Consider the following 21,504-nt stretch of genomic DNA (forward strand, 5'->3'; position numbering starts at 1 on the left):
CCTGACATTGCCCTTTCCTGGCAAAAATCATGCGATGCAGCGTCTTCTGGGGGAGATGCATTTTGGAGGGGATGTGCTGAACCAGCTCTCCAGCAGGAAAGCAGGAAAGGGAGATTATGGACAGCCTCTGACCACAACCCATGAGTTTAAGCCACAGCTTCTTTGAAAGGCAGCAGACTGTCTGTTGCTGGCTGCTGAAAAGAGAACATCTGCGTGCAGAAAGTGGGGTGAAACTGATATTCAAAATCAAATTCCTTGGGGAGAAAAGGTCAGCACAAAGTCAAAACTTGAGGACTGCTCACAGAGCTCCTCTTACCAGCAAGGCTCTCCTTGCCACCATAATTTCTATTACAGCACTAAATATAAACAAAGTGTGTCATTGTGGAGTATTTTTAAATTAAAAAATCAGCATTTTCACTTTTCCTTGTAGTGTGGCAAGTGGACAAAGCCAAAAAAAAAAAAAAAAAAAAAAACACCAAATCATCTGAAAACCATTTTTTATCGGAATAATTGATAATCTGGGGGAAATAGTTTGAAGAAAAATGGAAGGGCAAAGTCTGATGTGTGATTTAAAATGAAATAGAAAAGAATTAATAAAACCGAAACCAACCAAAACATCAGCCAAACCTCACCTTTCTTTAATATCCAGATATTGTTGCCAATTCTGTCACTTGTTAGTTCATGAAAACTTTTTAATTAGAAATATAAAAATGGTAATTTCACAGTGAGAATAAAATGGGATCCTTAAGAAAATGTTACTACCTGTATGCTGTTTGTTCAGAACAAAGTGTTATTTAAAATCAACGGTGGCTGGCTTTTTATTATAGGTGGTCTAGAAAGTAGCTTGCCAGAACAAAATGTGCCCTTAGAGATGTATCCCAAACATCCCAACAAGCCCTGGTTATGATATTCTGCATCATTTCCGAACAAATTAGTGTTAAAATCAAGAGATTCCTGTTGAACATGAGATTTTAAAACAGCAATAAGCTGGAATTTTCGCAGTCAGCTTTGGAAGGGAGTCGGGGAAAAAAGGAAATGAAAACTACCTAACCTGATAAAGCCTCAAAGGAGGCTGTGTTTCCAGAGCTGCTGCCTGCCATAGATCTCTTGCCTTGGGTAAATTGGTTGGGTTTGCTGGATTTCAGTCTGAGATCAGTTTAGGAAACATAGTGGAAAAACAACAGGTTTCCCACTGGTTTATTTATGGCACGTTCAGCAGTGTGGCTCAATGGTTTGTACTGGAAGCTGTAACATGTGATAGGAAAAGTGCCTTCGCATTTCCCCTTATCCACCAGACAGCCACCATGTAAAGATAAAATTCCTTTCTGCACATGAGATGACATATCTGAAAATAAGTCCATTTTGTTTTCCTCCTGCTAGACTAAACAACTTGCTAGTTCTGTTACTTTCTAGAACTCATTCCCTCCCACTAAGATTTGTTTCTCTTGAAATGCCTGGAAATGCGGTGTGCTCCCCAAGGGTTGTAATGAAGAGATCACCAGAGCTCTCTGCCTTCTCCTGCAGCGCCGTGGCCTTGCTGACTCACTCCCAGCTTGTGATCATCTATTTCTGCCCAAGGAACTGCTTCCAAGTCAGCTGTTCCCCATCCACTTCTGATTGCTCTTGTCCAGGTGGGCACCCCTGCTGGTCACAGAATCCAAGAACCCCAGGTTGGTTTGCCTGGGAAGGATCTTAAACCTCATTCAGTGCCACCCCCTGTCATGGGCAGGGACAGCTCCCACTGTCCCAGGCTGCTCCCAGCCCCATCCAGCCTGGCCTGGGGCACTGCCAGGGATCCAGGGGCAGCCACAGCTGCTCTGGGCACCCTGGGCCAGGGCCTGCCCACCCTCCCAGCCAGCAATTCCTAATTCCCAATCTGCCAAAATCTGTGCCTGCCCTCTGGCAGTGGGAGCCATTGCCTGGGTGCTGTCCCTGCCTGCCTTGTCCCCAGGGGCTGTGCAGCTCTCCTGGAGCCCCTGCAGGCCCTGGCAGGGGCTCTGAGGTGTCCCTGGAGCTTCTCTGGTGCAGCTGAGCAGCCCCAGCTGTGCCAGGCTGGCTCCAGAGCAGAGGGGCTCCAGCCCTGGCAGCAGCTCCGTGGCCTCCTCTGCACTGGCTGCAGCAGCTCCAGCTCCTTGTGCTGCTGGAGCCAGGGCTGGGGCAGCTCTGCAGGTGGGCTCTCACCTGAGCCCAGGGGCACAGGGGCAGGATCCCCCTGCCCTGCTGCCCACGCTGGGGATCAGCCCAGGGCACCGAGTCCAGTTGTTAACTCAGCATGGATCCACGTATGCCCACCACCGATCCACATATTCCTGCCGTTCAATGGAGCATGTGATTGGAAAGATTGGCCTCAGATAGACCAAAACATACATGCTGGATGAAGGGGAGATAGCTGTGGGTTAGCAACCCTGGAAGGCAAATCTGATGTAAACCTTTGTGCTGCAGTGAGAGTTTCTCACAGGGCTTAGTGTAACTTCGCTGGAACGTTGCAGAAGTTGTGGGAAAAAACAAAAAGCACCAGAAAATCCCAAACCACGCTGAAGTCACCAGTAATTTGCTTTGACATTTGCTCCCGGCACTCCCCACCCCCTGCTTGGAAATCTGCCGGCTCGGCCACGGGGAAACGCGTCCCGTGTGTGGGCAGGGCAGGGCAGGGTCGGGGGCGGCCCGCGGGGAGCCGGGGCCGGTGCAGCGGCGGCTCAGCCCCAGAGCTGCGCGAACATGGACTGCGATGTCATCACCTCCAAGACCGTGCTGCTGCTGCTCAGCCTCGCCTTCTGGGTACCGCGGGGCTGTCCCGGGCCGGGGGGGACGGGGTGTGACAGGGGGACACGCTGCTGGGCGATCCCGCAGCGAGCCGGGCATGGGGCTTGGCTGTGTGCGCTCGTACATTTCTGTAGCAACGCCTAATTACGTGTTTGTAAAGAACAAGGAGATTTAGGGGGTTACGTTTCTATGAAAAACAAAAACAAAGGGAGAGCTTGTTACTTTTTTTTGTTCGTTTTTTTTCTTCGTGGCGTGTTTTTGATGTTCCCGGGTTTTTAGTAGTGTTTTTAGTTAAAGCAGTCTACAGCCGCGTTTTATGGTCGAAAGGAAATGAAGCCGCAAGGCGAGGGCATTGTACAAGGGCTCTGCTCCGTATTTGGGGTGAGAAGACCTTTGGGGAGGAAAACTGCTGAGAACTTTGTTCCAGCTGTGTCCTTGGCACAGTTACGGCTTTCCAAATCCCTTCCGCGATAGTTATTTACAAGCGAGTGAGAACATGAGGGTGGTTTGTATACTTTTTAGCCTAACCCGCGTTGGTTTGGGGGTGTCGGCATCGGAGGCTCGTGGCACAGCTGCCTCGGGACAGTGCCGGCGGGGCTGGTGGCCGTTCGGAAGAGCTGGGGGGTGTTCGGGTAACCCGGCTGGGGCATTCCCCCTGCATGGGGAAGCTTGGAAAACCCCCTCCATCGCCACGGGCCACCGTGGGACCTGTGTGCTGCTGTAGGAAGGGCCGTGTCACAGCTCAGGTGTGTCGGGCCGTGGGCTGGGGGTTCTGTAGCGCCTGGGTGTTTTCCAGACGGGGCTTTCCCAGGGATGCCCCAGCCTGCCGGTGACAGCCGGGGCTGGAGCTGCTCGGCCGGGCTGGGCTCAGCGTGGCAGCGCCCCTTGCTCTGGGTGAAGCAGAGGCTCTTCCTGAGGAGAAGGACCAAAGTTTGCCAAAGAGAGAGGCTACACGAGGAGAGAAAAAATGAGGCAAAAGAAGGAATCCTGCTCGAATTAATCCCTGGGGCCTCGTGGGGTGTGGTGCCGTTCTGTAAAAACATGACTTGCTGCTGGCTGTGGTGAGGAGCTCGTCCCCTCCATCCTGTGCCTCTTTTACGACGCCCAGCAGAGTTTATTGCTGCGTGTGCTCCATGTAGCTCCTGAGCCACAGACACAAATGGAGCTGCAGGCCGAGTCACTGCTGCACAACAGGTGACATGGTGTCACTGTGTCTGCTTGGTTTGTGGTGATTTTCTTTTGTTTTTTTTTTTTTTTGAAGTAGCCGCAGAGAACATTGCAGCAGCATCCCTCTGTTTGTATGTGGAAAGCCCCTGAGCCTCAGAACAGGTGTACCTCAGCTAAGCATCATTGCTTGGCTTTTTGGAAATGAAACAGCCTTATATCCTCCTAGAAATGTCTCTGGTGCTTTTCCCTCTGCTGTAGGAGCACTCTCTAGTTGTGATTGGTGATCTTCTTCTGCGGACTGCCAGCAATGATCCTTGTGCACGTCTCTGGCCTCTGAATTTGGGGTGACCCAGAGCAGCCCTTTGGGTTGTTTTTCATCCCAGTAAGAGCAGTGCAGCCCGGTACCTGTGGCATTTAGATGCTGCTGCCGCCATTACGTGTGGTAATCACATTCCAGCAGCAGAACTGCAGAACCTGGAATTCTGGTTTAGGAGGGTGGAGATGGAGGGACTGATTCTTTTATGCTCCTGCAGAACATTTCTAACAGTCAGGGCTCTGTAAGTACAAGGCTCCAGATGATTGTGAAAACAGGATTTGCCAAGAACATCAGAGCCCTTCTCCAAGGAGTAATTCATGTCCAGACATTGCCTGCTGCAGATCTTTCCCAGCTCAGAAGCGATTATGGAAAATAATTCACTACCTGCGTAGTCAGCAGATGGTGCAGATGTGGCTCTTTGACAGAAGTTATTACTTAAGAATATCCTAAAAAGGCAAAAAATCCTCTTTTGGCTATCTGATCGTTATCATGCAGAGTGAAGGAAGTCAGATCTTCCACAATGACAAATCGGGCTTCCTAAATGAGGTGAAAAAACAGCTTTTCTCCTAAACACCAGGCTCAGCATCTTACGTGCAGGTCATTCTGCAGGTCAGGCACCTATGCACAACTCCCCCCAAAAACTCAGTGATTAAAGATTATTTAATTATAAGGTTACCACGGGCGGTGCTTCAGGCTGTGGGACTTCTTCCCACCTCCTCTTCTGCTCTTGAGCACCTAGCAATTAGGTGCAAGTGAGTGGTAGTTTTGGTGAGAGGGTGCTGGCCTGCTCCAGGTGAAGGCTGGGGATGCAGGTTTGTCTCATGGGTCCCAAAAGAGGGAGAGGAAGGGTCAGAGCAGACCACGATGTTCTTGGCAATGTCTTTTGAGGGGACTTCTCTGGTGAGATGTGATGGTGCTCCTTTGAAAGGAGAGAGGTGGAATGCTGGGATTCACTTCCTGGTCCAAGGGAAGAAACTGGGAATGTTAAAACCAGATGGAAGCTTCGTGCTCCAGTATTTCTGTATAATGTGCAGTAAGCACCTTCCAGTCGCTTTTAACCTCAAAGCATCCAGCACCTTGCCCCTGCTCACCTTCAGCTTCATTGTCACTGAGCAGGTCTCTGCCTTCAGAGGGGGTTTGGCATCCACTGGTGGTCCTGAGGACGAGAATCTGGACTTCCACCATCCTTGTGGGTCCCCTCCAATGCAAGATATTCTGATTCATCTCCAGAGGGCTGCCTCAGGTGTTCGTGCAGTGAAAATCCTGTTTCCCCAGATTTCCCATTCACTTCTAAGCAGAGGTGGGCGCTTCCCCAGCCTCCTTGCTTGACTTGCCCAACAGCAGGGAGAAGCATAAGGACAAATTCCTGCCTAGGGTGCCTCAGTAAGACCAGGAGATTGGAGAGAGCAGCATTTGATCTGCTGGCAAGAAGTGCAGCCCCCTGCCATGGGCAGGAGCACCTTCCACTAGAACAGGTTGCTCAAGGAATCACTATATTGCTGTGGTTCACTCTAAATAATTTAAAGTGATTTGGAGGTATAAACTTGTCCACGAGAAAAAATCCTGCATGTGTGAATGGTTTAAAATCACTCATGCCCGTAATGAGTACTTTGGGAATGCTTGCTCTGGAGCCTCAGTCAGAGAGGAATCTGGATACTTCTAATTAACAATGTACTGGATACTTTTAATGAAAAATGTATTGAATAGAAAAGGTTACATTGAGGAAGGGAAGGGGAAGATGGTTGGGAGGGCTCCTTGGGAGTTGGAACCATGGTGATTTTTAAGGTCCCTTCCAACACCAGCCATTCTGTGATTTCTAGCTCATTTCTGAATGGTGAGAGCAGAGCAGCCACATGATGCAGTGGTCACAGGATGGGGCGGATGCCTGGGCGCTTTGGCGTGATCCTTTTGAGCATGCCTGGAAAGGGTAAAGTTGCTCCTTGTTTAAAATTTTTCTCCCCAAAATCAGGAAGCCGAACTGAACTGGCTTTGAGGAAAATGGGCTTTGCTGTATTGTATAGGGCCTCACAGAGTAAATTAAAACGAAGGTGCTGTGTGGTCAGCACAGGGGAGGTGTTGGGACAGTGATGCAGATTCCAGGGAACAACCTCAGCCAGAGGGTCCCTGTGGCTGTGAAGGGACCCTGGAAGGCCAGGCTGTGTATCCATCTCTGAAGGCACTTTGGTCTCGTCAAAGGTCACCAAAACCACAGTTTGACAGGCTGAGAAGGCGGGGGTGTCAGCCTGAAGAAGAGGAAGTTGTGTGAAGGCCATGTGGAAATCAGCCTTCCCATGTCTGACAGGGGCTGCAAGGAAACCATAGAGGGATTCTTCATCAGGAGCTGTACTGATGGGAGAATGGCTTCACACTGAAAAGAGGGGAAATTCAAGGTAGATGCTGGGAAGGAATTGTTCCTGTGAGGGTGGTGAGGCACTGGCATAGGTTGCCCAGAGAGCAGAAGTGTTCCAGACCAGGTTGGACAGGGCTTGGAGCACCCTGGGACAGGGGAAGGAGTCCCTGCCCATGGCAGGGGTGGAGCTGGGTGAGTTTTGCAGGTCCTTCCAACCCAAACCCTTCTGGGATTCTGTGGTTCCACGTTGTGGAAGTCCATGTGGTAATTACAACGGCTCAAGAGGTCCCATTTTGGTACCTCTGTAGCAAGATTTAGGATTAGCTCTGCTCTGATTTAGGTGCACCTTGGTTTAGTTGCAGCATCCAGTGTCTGAGCCTGGAGGAGCTGGTTGAGAAATTGGGGTGGTTCGGAAGGCAAATATTGAACTACAGGGTGTTTTTCATCCAGACGGGCTGCTCGGATCCAAAACAGCCTGGCACTGGCTGATAAACCAATCCATGCCCAGCTGAAGTTACACTGCCTGCAAGCTCATGCCCTGCAGTCTGTGTATTTGGGGAGAATACGAGGGAAAATGGGGGTTCTGACAAGTGAAAATGGGTTTCTCCTCCTCCTGGTCCTGTTGCCTCTGTGATTGTGATTAACAACAGCACCATAGCCCCAAGGCAGGGGATTAAGCATTAGGAACTGGGGCAGGATTCCTTGCTTTGCACTTCTGTACAGTGTCTCCGTGAGGACATCCCACCATTTGTGCTTTTTAGGTACATGCTGGCTTTTAGGGAATGAAAAATAACCTTGGAATTAGGCTTGGAGAACAAAAGGCAGCATGCTAAAACAACTCTCAAGGCAGATATTTACTTAATATAGCCTGAAAACAAGCCCACTACACCCAGAATCCCCTCTGAGTGTGTGGCTTTGCAGCATGTAAACTGCAAGAAAATGCTGGTTTAGGTTTGGCGATTTTTTTCTCCTGAAAGAGAGACATAGGTTTTCAGAGCCTTTTTGCAGCTGCTCATTGTTTTCATTTGAGGAAGAAAAGGAAAAAGCAAGCAATTCCCACCATACTCAGCAAGCAGCCTGAGGTGTGTTTTGGGGGAAGGCTGAAACATGCCCCTCAGCTGTACATCCCAGCTGAATATTTGGGCGTAACAGACCTTGATGAGTTTGCTGTGGCTTGGTATAGCTTGGCTCAGAACAGTTGTCTGGGTTCTGTCCCACCTTTGTAGCTCACCTGAGGAAACTGATTTGAAGGTTTTAGTTTGAGGGTAATGACTGCCATGAGATTGGCAGGAATTCTCTCCTGGGGCTGTTGGTGCTGCTGGAATTGAGGGCAGCCTGGTAGGAGCTCACAGCTTTGGTGCTTTTTGCTCCAACCCAAAGCCAGCTCCAGCTTGCTGAGTTCAGTATTTTTTTATTATTTTGTAAATCAGTGTTTTCACAACATGAAGATCTGAGAGAGCACAGCAAGATTGTGTACTAACAGGAGACCCCATCCTGCCCCCAGCCCTGGCTCCAGCAGCACAAGGAGCTGGAGCTGCTGCAGCCAGTGCAGAGGAGGCCACGGAGCTGCTGCCAGGGCTGGAGCCCCTCTGCTCTGGAGCCAGCCTGGCACAGCTGGGGCTGCTCAGCTGCACCAGAGAAGCTCCAGGGACACCTCAGAGCCCCTGCCAGGGCCTGCAGGGGCTCCAGGAGAGCTGCACAGCCCCTGGGGACAAGGCAGGCAGGGACAGCACCCAGGCAATGGCTCCCACTGCCAGAGGGCAGGCACAGATTTTGCAGATTGGGAATTAGGAATTGCTGGCTGGCAGGGTGGGCAGGCCCTGGCACAGGTATCCTGGCACAGCAGCTTTGCTTGCTCCTCTGCGTCTGTGCTTGCCCAGATGATGCTGTCAGTGCCCAGTGACAAGGCCAGTGAGCACAAGCTGAAGCACAGGATGGTCCCTCTGAACATCAGAAACCTTTTTCAGTGCAAGGGTGACCAAGCACGGTCACACACTGTCCTGGGTGAAGCCAGAGAACACAAATGTGGCAGTACCTGATTTATCATTTACAGAAATTAATACTGTAAGCAGGGTAGGAAACGGTACCTGGAGCGAGGAGGTCTCTTCCAGCTGGCAGAGTTCTAAATCCAGGATGGAAAAGGGAGAGAAAGTTGTGCACGTGGGATGGGAGGTGCTGAGCTGGGGTCACTCTCATTGCTGGGAGAAACCAGCTTTGCCTCGGGCCAAGGGAACCCCAGTTCTGGGAAGTGCCTGGCCCATGTGGCCCAAGGCGGGTTTTAAACTGGTTAAAATGAGGATAAAGCGAAAAAAGCTTTCTCAAAAGTGCTCAGCGTCTTTCTTTTCCTCTAAAATCCTTAGAAAACCTCTTGCTCCCTGAAAATGGAGTAGTGCAGCAGCCAGGGAGGACTTGAAACTGTGGCAGTGAATGGGAAGAATAAATCTTGTAGTACAATAAATCAGCAAGGGAGCCAGGTAGTAATTCTCTTTGCCATGCAAGCTGGCTGTTGGGTAATAAAATACATTATTTATGGAGGAAATGTGCAAAGTCTTTTGAGCAGAAGATTTACCTGTCTAGGTAAATCAAAACCACTTCTTGTACACAGAAAAAAAGCCAAAAAACAAAGACATGGAGTGTCTTCTGTATTAGGGAGAGGATGGGCGCTTGTAACTGAGGCCAGTGTTGCTGGGGGCTGACTCTAGATATGAGAGATATGGGAACAGGGCAGTAGTAATAATTGTAATTGGCAAAGTAATAATTAAAGAATAATTGAAGTAATAATTTTCATCTGACTATGCAAAGATACTGTAAAAAGGTGGGATTTGAGCCTTAAAATTAACTCAGGCAGCTTTGTGAGCTGACTGTCAAATGATGAGTTTGGTGGCAGAGGTTCAGAAAGGGTTTGTGGGGATATTCATAGTTCTTCCAGTTTGTATTTGAAGTTGTTTGCTGAGGAAGACAGCCTCTCTTACTGTGTCATGAAAAATGGTATTATTTCTCTTATCTGTCTTTGCCCATAGAAAGTTAATGATATAGGAAAAATCCAGCCAGCCTGAGTTTTGTGCTGTGGTGGATATTAGTGCTGGCGCTGGGAAAGTCCCATTGGACAAAGGAGAAATGTCTGTAAGTCTCATAGCCTCAGTTTTTTTACTGTACAGAGGCTGCATTTTGCTGGACACACAGGGTGAATTCAGAACTCACCCTGTTCTTAAACTTCTCCTTTGAACACTACAGCTTTGTTACTCTGTATTTTTAATTTTCCAGCCTTTTCAAAATAAAGTCTTGTACCAGTTTGCAGTAACAGATCAAGTCATAGAATCAACACGCTGAAATGGGAGGATGCTGGGAGAAACCTTTTGAAAAGTACCCCAAATCCTCCAAGCAGCAGACACTGCCTTTTAACACCACAGTTGGTAGTTTGGCTCCTTTGCTGTACCTTATCTGGGTTTGGCAGGGGACAAAGAAGCCTGTGCTGATAACTGTGAACGAACACTAACCTCTGTTCTCAGCCATCACGCAAGGCTGGCCTATGAAAACAGGGAAGTAAAGGTGGAAAAGCACCTGTTCTGCCTCACTGATAGAAAAAAAAAAAAAAATATATATATATGAAACATTTGCATGTATTTCAGAGCAGTGGTATAGAGGAAGCTTTAAGCAGCCCCTTCTATGTCTGTGATTAAGAGGCATGAAGTATTTGCATGGCTAAAATCCTCCTGAACAGGGTAGGGACTTTTGGTCATCAGCATATAAAAAAAGTGGAACACAAAGAGGCTTGTTGCATTTTAAAAAATACATAAAATTGGTGTTTTCCAGCAGCTGTCCTGTTCTGCATCAGTGAGACAGCGCAGGGTTCTGTTTCATGGGCAGGAGTGAATATTCACGGCGCTCTGTGTGTGTTATGTGACTGAGAGTCCCCCCGTGTTGTGTTTGTCCTCTGTGCACCTGCTTCCCTGGCTCAGCTGAGCCTGGAAGGGCTTGGTGAGCCCAAACCTCAGCCTGGGAAAATCTGCTGACTGTCACAGCTCGGCTTTCTCTCACTCAGCCCCAAGGAGTTCACTTTTTCACGCTCAAATAGTTTTTCTGCTTTCTGTCAGCGGTGTGGGATATGAAAAATTGAGTGATTGTGGCCCTAGGTCCTTGGAGGGTGCGAGCCGCGGGGGCGAGGCAGCAGAGCTGCCCAGCTGTGGAAAGGGGTTTTCTTGCAAAATTTCCTTTTGCCTCATCTCGTCATCTTGTCCTGAGGAAGTCACGAGCACCGTAAAGAAGCAGGAGCCGTTTCCGGGAGGCTGGTGAGGCAGCGGGGCAGCGAGGGCAGGGCAGGGTCAGGGGTGGGTGCTGTGCTGGCTGTGGGTGGCCCAGGGGAGGTGCCTATCCCGGATCCACCCTGAGTCACCCGGGGCTGCCCGTGCCAGGGTTTGTGCCCACATTGTGTGAGCCTGCTGGCTGCAAGCACGCTGGCAAGCAGGAGAGCAGCAAAAATTGTGACAAAATGTGTATTTCTTGGCATAATCCCAGCGTCCTTTGTGTCATTTTAGATGGGTTTGAGGAGGTGGCTGGCTGATCATGGAAAAGGACGTATTTGATCTATTCCTCCTCAAAAGTAATTGCTCAGACTGGCCTGTGTGTTTGTGGGATTGTTTATTTCTTGAGACCCAACAGAAACCTAGTCAGACATATTGAGATCCATCTTTCGCAATGCAAAGGACTTGTCCTTCTAGAGAAGTACGTCTTAGTACATCTCAGATCTAGGAATGGGCTGTAGGTTTTGTGATGTTGAGGTGAAACAAATCCCTCCACCGGATTTTGAATTTGACTTAAATTCTGGAAAGGCTTAAGGGAAGAGTTCTGATTTAAGCTCTGAAGTATTTTTCATCTTTGCTCTCAAAAATTCTCTCTGGGACTCACCTGCAAAAATCAGGGAAGAGGTCATTATCTGTGATGCCTTCTATTCCTAAGTGACCCTGCTCTTCAAGGCTTCAGGATTCTTCCAAATGAATTAAAAACCATGGGTGAAGTTGCAGCAGTATCTGTGGTCATCTTCCTTTAGGTCTTTTCCCAAAGACTTCTGGTTTTGCCTCATTACTCTTCCTTTTTCTGCTTGGAAGCAGAAGTTTGGAAATTTTAGTAAACTTCTTGCTGATTGCGCTTTGTCTCTGACCAGAAACAAGGCAATCCTCAGTATTGCAATAAAACCCACCACTTTATATTTGAGGTCCTTGAACTTAACACTAGACCTTCTGGTTTTGTCTTGCAGTCATGGAGCTTTGCTGGTCCTGGCTTTAGAGGCCTTTGTGAATTGGCTTTATAATTTTCTTTTTCTTAATTCTTGGCAGCCTTTTACTTGCAGCAAGGTCTTTCTTAGCTCCCCACAGCCTGGGAGCTTTGTTCTTTAGCATGTCCTGTGCTGCTTCCTTTGCATTGCCTTTTGAGCACACTGGAAATGGATGGAAAATGAAGTATGAGTTAAAAATGAAGAATGTTTCTTCACCATGGTGGAGGGGGACCTTGGAAAAGACACTGGAGTGACAGGACAAGGGGGAATGGCTTCCCACTGCCAGAGGGTGGAGTGAGGTGGGATATTGGGGAGGAATCACCACCCTGTGGTTGTGGTGGTGGTTGTGAGGCCCTGGCACAGCTTTGCTTGCCCCTCTGTGACTGTCCTTGCCCAGATGATGCTGTTTCAGAGCAGAGAACAGGTGGACAGACATGTGCATCCAGCCTTCCATCCAGGCCAGAAATACAGGACACACTTTTTGAGTCATGCCCCTTCACTCTTCTTGTGCAATTGAAGGCAAAGGGGGATGGAGGTGACGAGTCCCCACCTCCACCTTTACTGTGGCAGCAGCTCTCTGGCCACAGAGAGAAACAAACGACTTTCCCAGAACCATGCCTGGGAAAGGCTGTGAGAAGATCAGAGAAAAGAATGAGAAACAATTCTTATCTTCGCTTGCTGCACCTGTTGTTGTGCACATGTGGAATGTGTTATGGAGATTTGTTTACCAAAGGGTGGTTTTTTAATTAGCCAATGGTGATGGTGTTTGGATTGGAGGAGCAATCAATTCCACCTGTAGAAAACTAAGGTATAAAAAAGCAATGGGTTTCTTAATAAATTAAATGATCAGTCTTCTGTGAATACATGGAGTCTATGTTGATTATTACCCAGCCGGGAGCCCGTTGCTGTGACACTTTACTGCTGCTGCCATTCCAAGGACTTTTCCTGTCCCACTTTCAGTTCAGGAACAGACTGTTGAGGCAGAAGGTGAGGCTGCTTCTCCTCAACTCCTCCCTCCTGTGGTGAAGTGAGAAGGCAGTGGTGCTCTTTGAGATAAACTGGTCTCATCCTTCCCCTGCATCCCTAAAAAGGGGTGACAGGAAAAAGTCATGGTCACCCTACACCTGTAGACAGGGAAATAGGAAAGAGATTTCCTTCAAAGAGAGGAAAAATGAAAGGGCTTTAGCAACCACATTCATCATTAGCATATTTGAAAACCCAGTGCATGTAGAGAAGAAAAACCACCTGAGAACTGGCAATCCTATTCCTTTTCCTGATATCCCACTTTGCAGAGGACCAGCTGTATCTGAGCCCCAGGGCAGCAGGACCTTGCACGTCCTGTACTAAATGTCTGGCTTCATCACTTGGTGCATCTGACCCAGTAATTCTGGGGTACAGACAGCATCCAGGAATGCAGGATTGTGGGATGGGAGCTGTCTGAAACAAAGGATGCTCCTGCACTTGGAGGTAATTGAAGGGCAGGCAGCAGATCTGGCTGGAGGGGAAAGAGCCAAACAAGGTCAAGGAATTAGCAAGTCCCAGCTCCAGCATGAGGAGTGTTTGATTAATTAAAATGTACAGTGCTGGGGAGGTAATGAACTGCTCTGAGGCTGCGTGACGAAATCCTGCTGTGACCTGTTGAAAACAATCTGTCTGGTTTCCCTCAAGTTTCCAGAATGTGAATATCGGGGGTGCTGCATTTTCTTTGTGCTGCAGGATTACAGAGGGTGGATGAGCCATCCTGACTCTTGAGAGAATTTTTTTGTGCCATCACTAAGAGCATGGCTGAGCCTTTTGGTGTTGTTTCCAGGGCTATACCCAGTCCAGTGGGTACAAGTCTTTGGCCTCCAGGGCAGCTGCCACTGATGCACTCTACCTTGGCCTCAATCAGCAAAACACCCTTCTGGGAGAGAGATTATTTTAAAGGCTGCAGAAATCTGTTTCCTGCAGGAAAAGTAGGGACTGTTTTGCTGAGACTAGGTACATTTGGGCCTGCCTTAGTGGTTAATGGGAATGCAAAGGATGAGTTTTTCTCAAAAATAAATTTGAAAAAATTTAAAAACCACCACAAAAACCAAAAAAACCAACCATGTGGTGATCTGATTCTCGTTAATGCAGCCTTGGGTGGGATGTAGTGTGAGCTTGGCATTCTGCAAAGACATTGATGCAAGTCTACAGACATCAACCTTTCACCTCAGCTCCTGTGGTGCCTTATTATCAAGGGAGTGGAGTAATACAGTGAATTTTGTCTTCTCTGTGTTCAAGTTTGAATGCCTCAATTAGGTAATAGTTTCAGATTCAGCGTTTTTTTCCATCTAGTTCTTTGCACACTGTAGCCATTATTTCTAAAATCTCTATTAGAAAACAATCCGTGATTAGTTTCCAGGTCAGAGGCTTACTAAGTAGCTGCTAATCACTTTTCCTTACTGCATTTCAGGCGGCAGCAGCAGGCCTCAGCTATGTCGGGGCGTACGTCATCAACACCTACAAGAGCTACGACAACTTTCTGCAGGACAAGTACGCCCTGCTGCCGGCCGTGATCATCATTTGCGTGGCCGTGGTGATGTTCATCATCGGGCTGCTCGGCTGCTGCGCCACCTTCCGCGAGTCCCGGGTCGGCCTGGGGCTGGTGAGTGTCACCGCGGGTGTCGCCTGCCTCCCGCCGGCACGGGAGGGAGGTGAACAGAGGGAAAGGTCCTGGTGATACGCGCTGCCGAAGCACTGCTGGTTTGTGCGAGTCCCTTTCAGCTGGGATGCTCTGGTCCGCCCCAGCTGGCTCAGGGAAGATGAGTGCGGGAGCAGCAAGTTTAGGGGAGTGAGGTGGTGAAGGAGCAGGAGGAAATATGAGTTTCTAAGCAAGCAAGCAAACCAGATGTGTATCAGTCTTTCTGCAGGCTTTAATCCTTGTGCCTTGACTGCTCACAGAATTACTTTTAAAAATCCAGAAAGGTTCACTTAGAGTAGCTTCGTGTCCTGAATGCAATGTGAGCCCAACAGGGAGTGCACAATGTACCTGACTTGGCTGCTGGTTTTTCTGTGTACTCTCCCCTTTGACATCCACCTTGTGAAGTGTTCCACAGGCTCTTCACACAGGTCACACCGTGGCAGTGCTCAGGATCGGGCACAGAGCCTGTGGAGCCACAGTCATCGTCCCAGCCACGCACAGCAATCCTCAAAATGTTTGGGTTGGACAGGACCTTAAAGCTCATCCACTTCCAACCTCTTTTCCATAGGCAGGGACAGCTTCCACTAGACCAATCAATGCAACCAGGTTGCTCCAAACCCTGTCCAACCTGGCCTTGAACAATTCCAGGGGTGAGGAAGCCACAGCTTCTTCTATTCTAAATTATATTCTGGTAACTATTTTGATTGGAGAGGCAATAAGAGATAACAATCACTTACTGCTGTAAAGTAATGTGAAGTGTATTGTGCAGTTGAGTTCAAGTGCTGTGGGATTTTCTCTTACTGTCTCTTTTTTATTTTCAGTTCTTGGCCATTATCCTGGTTATCTTCATTGCAGAAGTGTCCGCTTTTGTCCTTGGATTTGTTTACAGAGAAAAGGTAAATTAAAAATTTTTAGCATCTCTGTCCCAACATAGAAGTAAAGAACAGATCTCACATTGTTTGATCATTCCAATTTATCTGGGTTGTTTGGTTTTTTTTTACTTCATCCCCTGTCCTGCAACCTGCAGAGCAAATGGGAATGGGGATGTCTTTTCTGGGAACATAGTGAATATATAAAGTACCTGGCAGATATCACAACAGTCTCTGAGTTGGATTAAACAGTTGTTGATGCTCTCAAAGGAGGGCTTTTCCATCAAGGGCAGCAAGCTTCTACCCAGGAACATGATTCTGGCTAAGGGCCACCTGAATTTTGTCTAAAACATTGCTTGATTTTTCTTATTTCTTATTTTCCCCCTTGACTTATTTGAGATACAGATCTTTTGCAGTTTCCACCAGATAAAATGTTCAGCTCTCACATTAAAATCATCTGCATTGTTTTTCTCTGTCTAAACAGGTAAAAACTGATGTGCAAGGTACAATGCGCTCCGTCTTTGAGAAGTATGATGGCCAAAACCCAGAGTCTAGGGTTGTGGATTACTTGCAAGAACAGGTAAGAAAATATTTAAGCATTGTTTGGAAAACAATGTTTGGGTCCTAAACAAGGAATTGAGGCAGGGAAAGGTGAGGAGAGGATGAGTGGGGCGGTATCCTGGAGCTTGGCTCTGTGTTTACCATTCAATTCTCCAAGGCAGCTGAGGGTGCTCCTCACTTTGCAGAGCTGGTGTGTCCAGGCTGTGGGTGTGACATTCATGCAGGCAGGGATGTGGCTGATGTGAATGACATTTGCATCGCAGCAAATAAGTGCATAGGAATAGCTGCTGCTGAGAGCACCACACCATAAAATAGTGAGATGATGGAAGACTCTGCCCTTCAACTTGTCACCTTCCTGTTGGAGCTTTCACAAAGAATAAACTAAGAGGGATGTGATAATGTGTGGAGATTGATTTATTACATCTGTGATTGTTTTCCTGAAGCACCGCTGCTTGTAAATCTGCTGCAAGCTACTGGCAGCTCTGGCTATGCCTAAGAGAAGTTTAACTCACCAGGAGCATTCATGTATATGAACATATATTATATATATATAATGTAACTAGTAATACATATGTATAATGCTATGTAACAGTAACTGCTGTGTCAATGTCCTGTGTCTGGTAGCTTCACTGCTGCGGGGTCAAGAACTACAGTGACTGGACCACCACCCAGTGGTTTAATTCCACTAGGAACAACAGTGTTCCTCAGAGCTGCTGCCAGCAAGAGGCCAAGAACTGCACCGGGCACCTGGATCAGCTGCAGGAACTCAACACACGGGTGAGGATGAGGGGCTCGGGGTCACACCTGGGCCGTGTTCATTTTCAGCCAGGTGGAACTGTGGAGAGAAGCACGCCAGGCACAGTTTAGGGATAATAGCTGTAGTTGTTTAAATAGATCTGGGGCAGGGAAACAACTCATCTGGGACTGACCACACTGAATCTGGAGAATGATAATGCTCTGAGGGCTGGAGCTCCTCTTCCCTGGAGCCAGCCTGGCACAGCTGGGGCTGTTCAGCTGCACAAGAGAAGCTCCAGGGACACCTCAGAGTCCCTCCCAGGGCCTCAAGGTTGCCTGTAAGGAAGGTGAGGTCAATCATTTTAGCAGGGCCTGTTGCAACAGGACAAGGGGTAATGGTTTTAAGCTAGAAGAAGATCAGTGTAGATCAGATGTGAGGATAGGCAGGCACTGGCCCAGGGTGCCCAGAGCAGCTGTGGCTGCCCCTGGATCCCTGGCAGTGCCCAGGCCAGGCTGGATGGGGCTTGGAGCAGCCTGGGACAGTGGGAGCCTGTCCCTGACCATGGCAGGGGGAGCCTGAATGATCTTGTAAAGTCCCTTCCAACCCAAACACTCTATGATTCCAAACGCCATACTGCGTTCTCCAGTCTAGGGCACAAAGCCCTAAGCTGACTTTCATAGATCATATTGATGGCCATTCTGTCTCTGAGTTTTGAGCACTTGTTTAAATGACCAGAGACAGAGGAAATTCAGACGCAGCCATGTCAGTAAATTGCAGTTTGTCAGTGCCTCTCCTCACGCAGGAGGAAATAAGCCACCAGGTCTGGAAGACAAGAATGGAGTTCCTCAGACCTGCAGTGTGGATTAGACAGGCCTTACCAGGCCCTGCTGCCTTGGGAGAGCTGGGGGGAATAATAAAAACTTCCTGCTGGATGAACACCTTTTAACACGTTTTTACCTCTCTCTTTCATGGCAGGGCTGTGCACAGGAACTGGAGTCTGGGCTGCAGAGCGTTATCAGCTATGCCATGCTTGTAATCCTGGGGTTTGCCATCGTAAAGGTAAACACTCCTGTCTCTTCCCTCATGGAAAATAGTACTGTTTGCCCTTGGATCTCAGGTCTTCATCATCTTCACTGTCCTAACAGTCTACAGCTTTCTTCTGCCTCTGGAGGAACAGACTCAGTCCTCTGTTCCTCACTTGTGTTTTTCCCACTGTCTCCGTTTCATCTGCCTCACAATGATGGGAGGGATTCAAAAAATAGTAGAGGATTTGGGATGGAAATTCACTGTGGAATCCATTTTATCATAGTCACAGAATCCCGGGATTGTTTGGGTGCTAAGGGACCTTAAAGCCCATCCAGTCCCACCCCCTGCCATGGGCAGGGACAGCTCCCACTGTCCCAGGCTGCTCCCAGCCCCATCCAGCCTGGCCTGGGGCACTGCCAGGGATCCAGGGGCAGCCACAGCTGCTCTGGGCACCCTGGGCCAGGGCCTGCCCACCCTGCCAGCCAGCAATTCCTGATTCCCAATATCCCACCTAACCCTGCCTTTCCTAGTGGAAAGCCATTCCTGTCACTCCTTGTCCAAAGGTGTGCTTAAATAGTTTGGAGAACTCATCCCCAAACAATCCTAGCCTTTCACTGAAATTTTCCCCATGGCAAGATAAATATTAATTAATGTGAATGTACTAATTAATGGAACAAACCAGAGAGGGAACACTCCAGCCGGAACTATTACTGGGAATTGGTATGCAAAAATAACACTTTATGCAGATGGATTTTTAAATGAGTTTTTTCCATATAATGAAGTCATCCGCTGTGTAGGTGTTTAGTCTGGCAACTGAAACAAACACAGCAGGACTCAGTCCCTTGTGCACTCCCTCTTTTCCAGTTCTTCAGCATGCTGAGTGTCTGTGTGCTTACTTGCAAGAAAGAAGAAAGTGGATATCAGCCTCTTTACTCAGGGGTGTTTGCCTAATAAACCGAGAAGAACAACCTTGCTTCCTGATGATGAAACTGACTTGTGATCACACCACAGCTTTCTGAAACGTTATGCTAAGTTTGGACCTGTGACTACTGGTAGCACTGGGTGGTGTAGTAGGCTCCAGAAAGAAACTTTCTTCTGACCTTCTTTCCTCTGCCCCAAAAACAGGCAGCAGAAACTTTATCTTTTAATCAACAAAATGGTGGAGACCTCAGGAGGGGTTTCAGTTGCCTGGACAAACCTCAGATCATTCCCATGGTGTAGTTTAAACAATAAAAGAAACTTCTGAATGCCGGGTTTAAATACTCTTCATAGGCATGGGGATTGGTAGTATGTTTTTTTCTATGTCTGATTGTGCAGTTTCAGATTTTTTCCCCCTTCTTATGTCACATATTGTAATTCTGTTTACTGCAGAGGTTGTTAGTGCAAGACAACCTCACACTTAAAGTCTAGAACACACATTTGTGTGGTTTTTTGGAGCAGCTGGCAAAGGTGAAAAACCCCAGGTTTTGAGCTTTTCGACTCAGAACTGTCTCTCTTTGGTTTGTTTTTTATCTCTTAATTATTGACATTAAAAATTCCTTATGAAGCTGGGCTTTTGAACATTTTCCTCCTCCTTTTTCTGTGGTTTGCCTGCGGGAATTAGTGCCACGTTTCAGCCCTGACCATGCTTTTCTGCTAAAATACTAAAAAGATACATTCTTGCACTAAGCAATTTCAATAATATGCTGTAGCGCTGCTTTTGTACATTTCTGTTCTCCTTAGTTCTGCTGGACACAGATTGGATTGTATCCCCGCTTTAACACAGTCCTTCTTTAACTCGTTTGTATGTTAATCTATTTATAAGCTTTTCAGAATTTTGGGGATAGAGAACAGAGGGAACTGTGAGCTTTATGTATCAGGGAATTGTGGAAAAGCAAGACATTCTGCTGATTCCTTCCTTGGAGAGATAAGCAGCCTGTCCTCAGTAAAATAAACCTTTATATTTATGGCTAAAAAGAAAAAAAAAAAACTTGGGATCAGTGTAAACTGTTTAATTATCTCCATCCCTACCACAAGAGAAAAAAAAAAGCAGCAACGGGTGACAATGTCCTATAGAAGACACACCAGCATGAGCATATGTATGTAGAAAACTGATTTTTTATTGAGGGCTTTGTCTTCTGTTAAATGCTGAAATAAACTGAATTTATACAACCAAGTAATAAATAGTGAGGCGGTTGTTGGTCGACGCTATCACAATTCTCTGGAGGGAGTAAAGTCCTCAGGGGCGGAACCAGAGCGGGAGGCTGAGGGCGCTGCCTCAGAGAGGTCCCGGCCGACTCCCTCGGCAATTCCGCGTTCCGCCCTTCTTTCCCCCCACCCTCAGCGATCCTGCCTTCCATTCCCGCAGCGTTCAGCGATCCCGGCTCCTTCTCACCCGGCTCCGCTCAGCAATTCCGCCTTTCGTTCCCGCTCTCCTCAGCGATCCCGCCTCCCTTCGCGCCCGGCTCTCCTCGGCGACCCGGTTTCTCTTACCGCCCCTCTCAGGGATCCCGCTTTCCCTTCCCGCCCGCTTCCCTGACCGATCCCCACAGCAATTCCGCCTTTCCTTCCCGTTCCCCTCAGCAATCCCGCCTTTCTTCCCATTTCCCTCAGCAATCCCGCCTTCCGCCCTTCCTTCCCGTCCCTCTCAGCAATCCCGCCTTCTTTGCCGCTCCCCTCGGCGATCCCGCCTCCCTTCGCGTTCGGCTGTCCTCAGCGACCCGGTCTCCTTTACGGCCTCCCTTAGCGATCCCGCTTTTCCTTCCCGTTCCCCTTAGCAATTCCGCCCTTCCTTCCCATTCCCCTTAGCAATTCCGCCTTCCTTCCGTTCCCCTCAGCAATCCTGCCTTCCGCCCTTCTTTGCCGCTCTCCTCGGTGATCCCGCCTCTCTTCCCCCCTCCTGGCCTTCCTGCCCTGCTTCCTTCAGCAGCCTTCACCTTCCACCCTTCCCTTCCCTTCCCGCTGTCCTTTATGACTTTCCGGTTTTTTTCTCGCCTTTTGTTAACGTAACTTATGTGAAATTACTTGTACGAGAGGAGTTTGCCTAGTGAAGGAAAGAGCCTGTTTCTAGCCGTGCGTTAAGATTACATCACCCAAATAAATGTCCATTAGGTGGGCGGAGAATATGCAGTAAGCGGCCGTGTTCGTGTGAATTTTACTGTATAACAGATGTAACTTTTTACCCCCTGGCAAGCTGATTAGTTGGAGCGTCCTCCTCGCACGCTGCGCTGAATAAACAATGTCTTGTTTCTAAGGTGAACTCGGTGTCTTTGTTCACAGAGCTCCTAAAAACGATACCTTCCACACTCCCGCTCCCCCCAGAGCTCCCGCCTCACGCCCTTCCTCCTAGCCCCTCCAGACTCACAGAATTATAGTCAAAGGCTGGAAAACACCTCCGAGATCGTGCCGAACCCCTGACTGATCCCCTTTTGTAACCCAGACCACAGCATCGAGTGCCACGTCCAGGCTTTCCTTGGGCACCTCCAGATGAGGACTCCAAACCTCCCCGTGCAGTCCCTTCCAATGGCCAGAACGCCCTTTCCATGAAGAAAACCCTCCTGAAGTCCAACCTGAGCCTCCCACGGCACAGCTTGAGACCATATCCCCTTATCCTATCACTGGCGGCCTGGGAAAAGAGACCGAGCCTCACCTGGCCCACAACCTGCTTTACACTACCCAGCATTCCGCCCCGCCTTCCCCTCAGCGCTCCCGCCCTCCCCGCCCGGCTTTCCCTCAGCGCGGCTCCCGCTCCGCCCTTTCCGCCCGCCCTGAGCGCGGCCCTCAGCGCGCACGCTCCGTGC

General features: G+C 48.7%; 1 protein-coding gene across 1 annotated transcript; it reads left to right on the forward strand.

Annotated features, from left to right (window-relative positions):
* Nucleotides 1–2,682: 2,682 nt before the first annotated feature.
* On the forward strand, nucleotides 2,683–19,667 carry LOC128941685 (tetraspanin-36-like). Its single transcript, XM_054283571.1, has 7 exons — nucleotides 2,683–2,778; nucleotides 14,306–14,497; nucleotides 15,355–15,429; nucleotides 15,887–15,982; nucleotides 16,588–16,740; nucleotides 17,675–17,758; nucleotides 18,590–19,667. The coding sequence occupies exons 1-7, from the start codon at nucleotides 2,719–2,721 to the stop codon at nucleotides 18,674–18,676; spliced, it is 747 nt and encodes a 248-aa protein (XP_054139546.1). The 5' UTR covers nucleotides 2,683–2,718; the 3' UTR covers nucleotides 18,677–19,667.
* The last annotated feature ends 1,837 nt before the right edge of the window (nucleotides 19,668–21,504 follow it).

This window comes from Melozone crissalis, unplaced genomic scaffold (genome assembly GCF_028551555.1).
Source record: "Melozone crissalis strain CALT ecotype California unplaced genomic scaffold, PUWL_Pcris_2 ptg000036l_1, whole genome shotgun sequence".
Lineage (NCBI taxonomy): Eukaryota > Metazoa > Chordata > Aves > Passeriformes > Passerellidae > Melozone > Melozone crissalis.

Bases quoted from the DNA above. Each gene is read 5' to 3' on its own strand.
- LOC128941685 (XM_054283571.1), top strand. From the start codon at position 2,719: ATGGACTGCGATGTCATCACCTCCAAGACCGTGCTGCTGCTGCTCAGC. The intron at 15,983-16,587 runs GTAAGAAAATAT...TGTGTCTGGTAG, and splicing joins TGGATTACTTGCAAGAACAG to CTTCACTGCTGCGGGGTCAA. The intron at 16,741-17,674 runs GTGAGGATGAGG...CTTTCATGGCAG, and splicing joins TGCAGGAACTCAACACACGG to GGCTGTGCACAGGAACTGGA.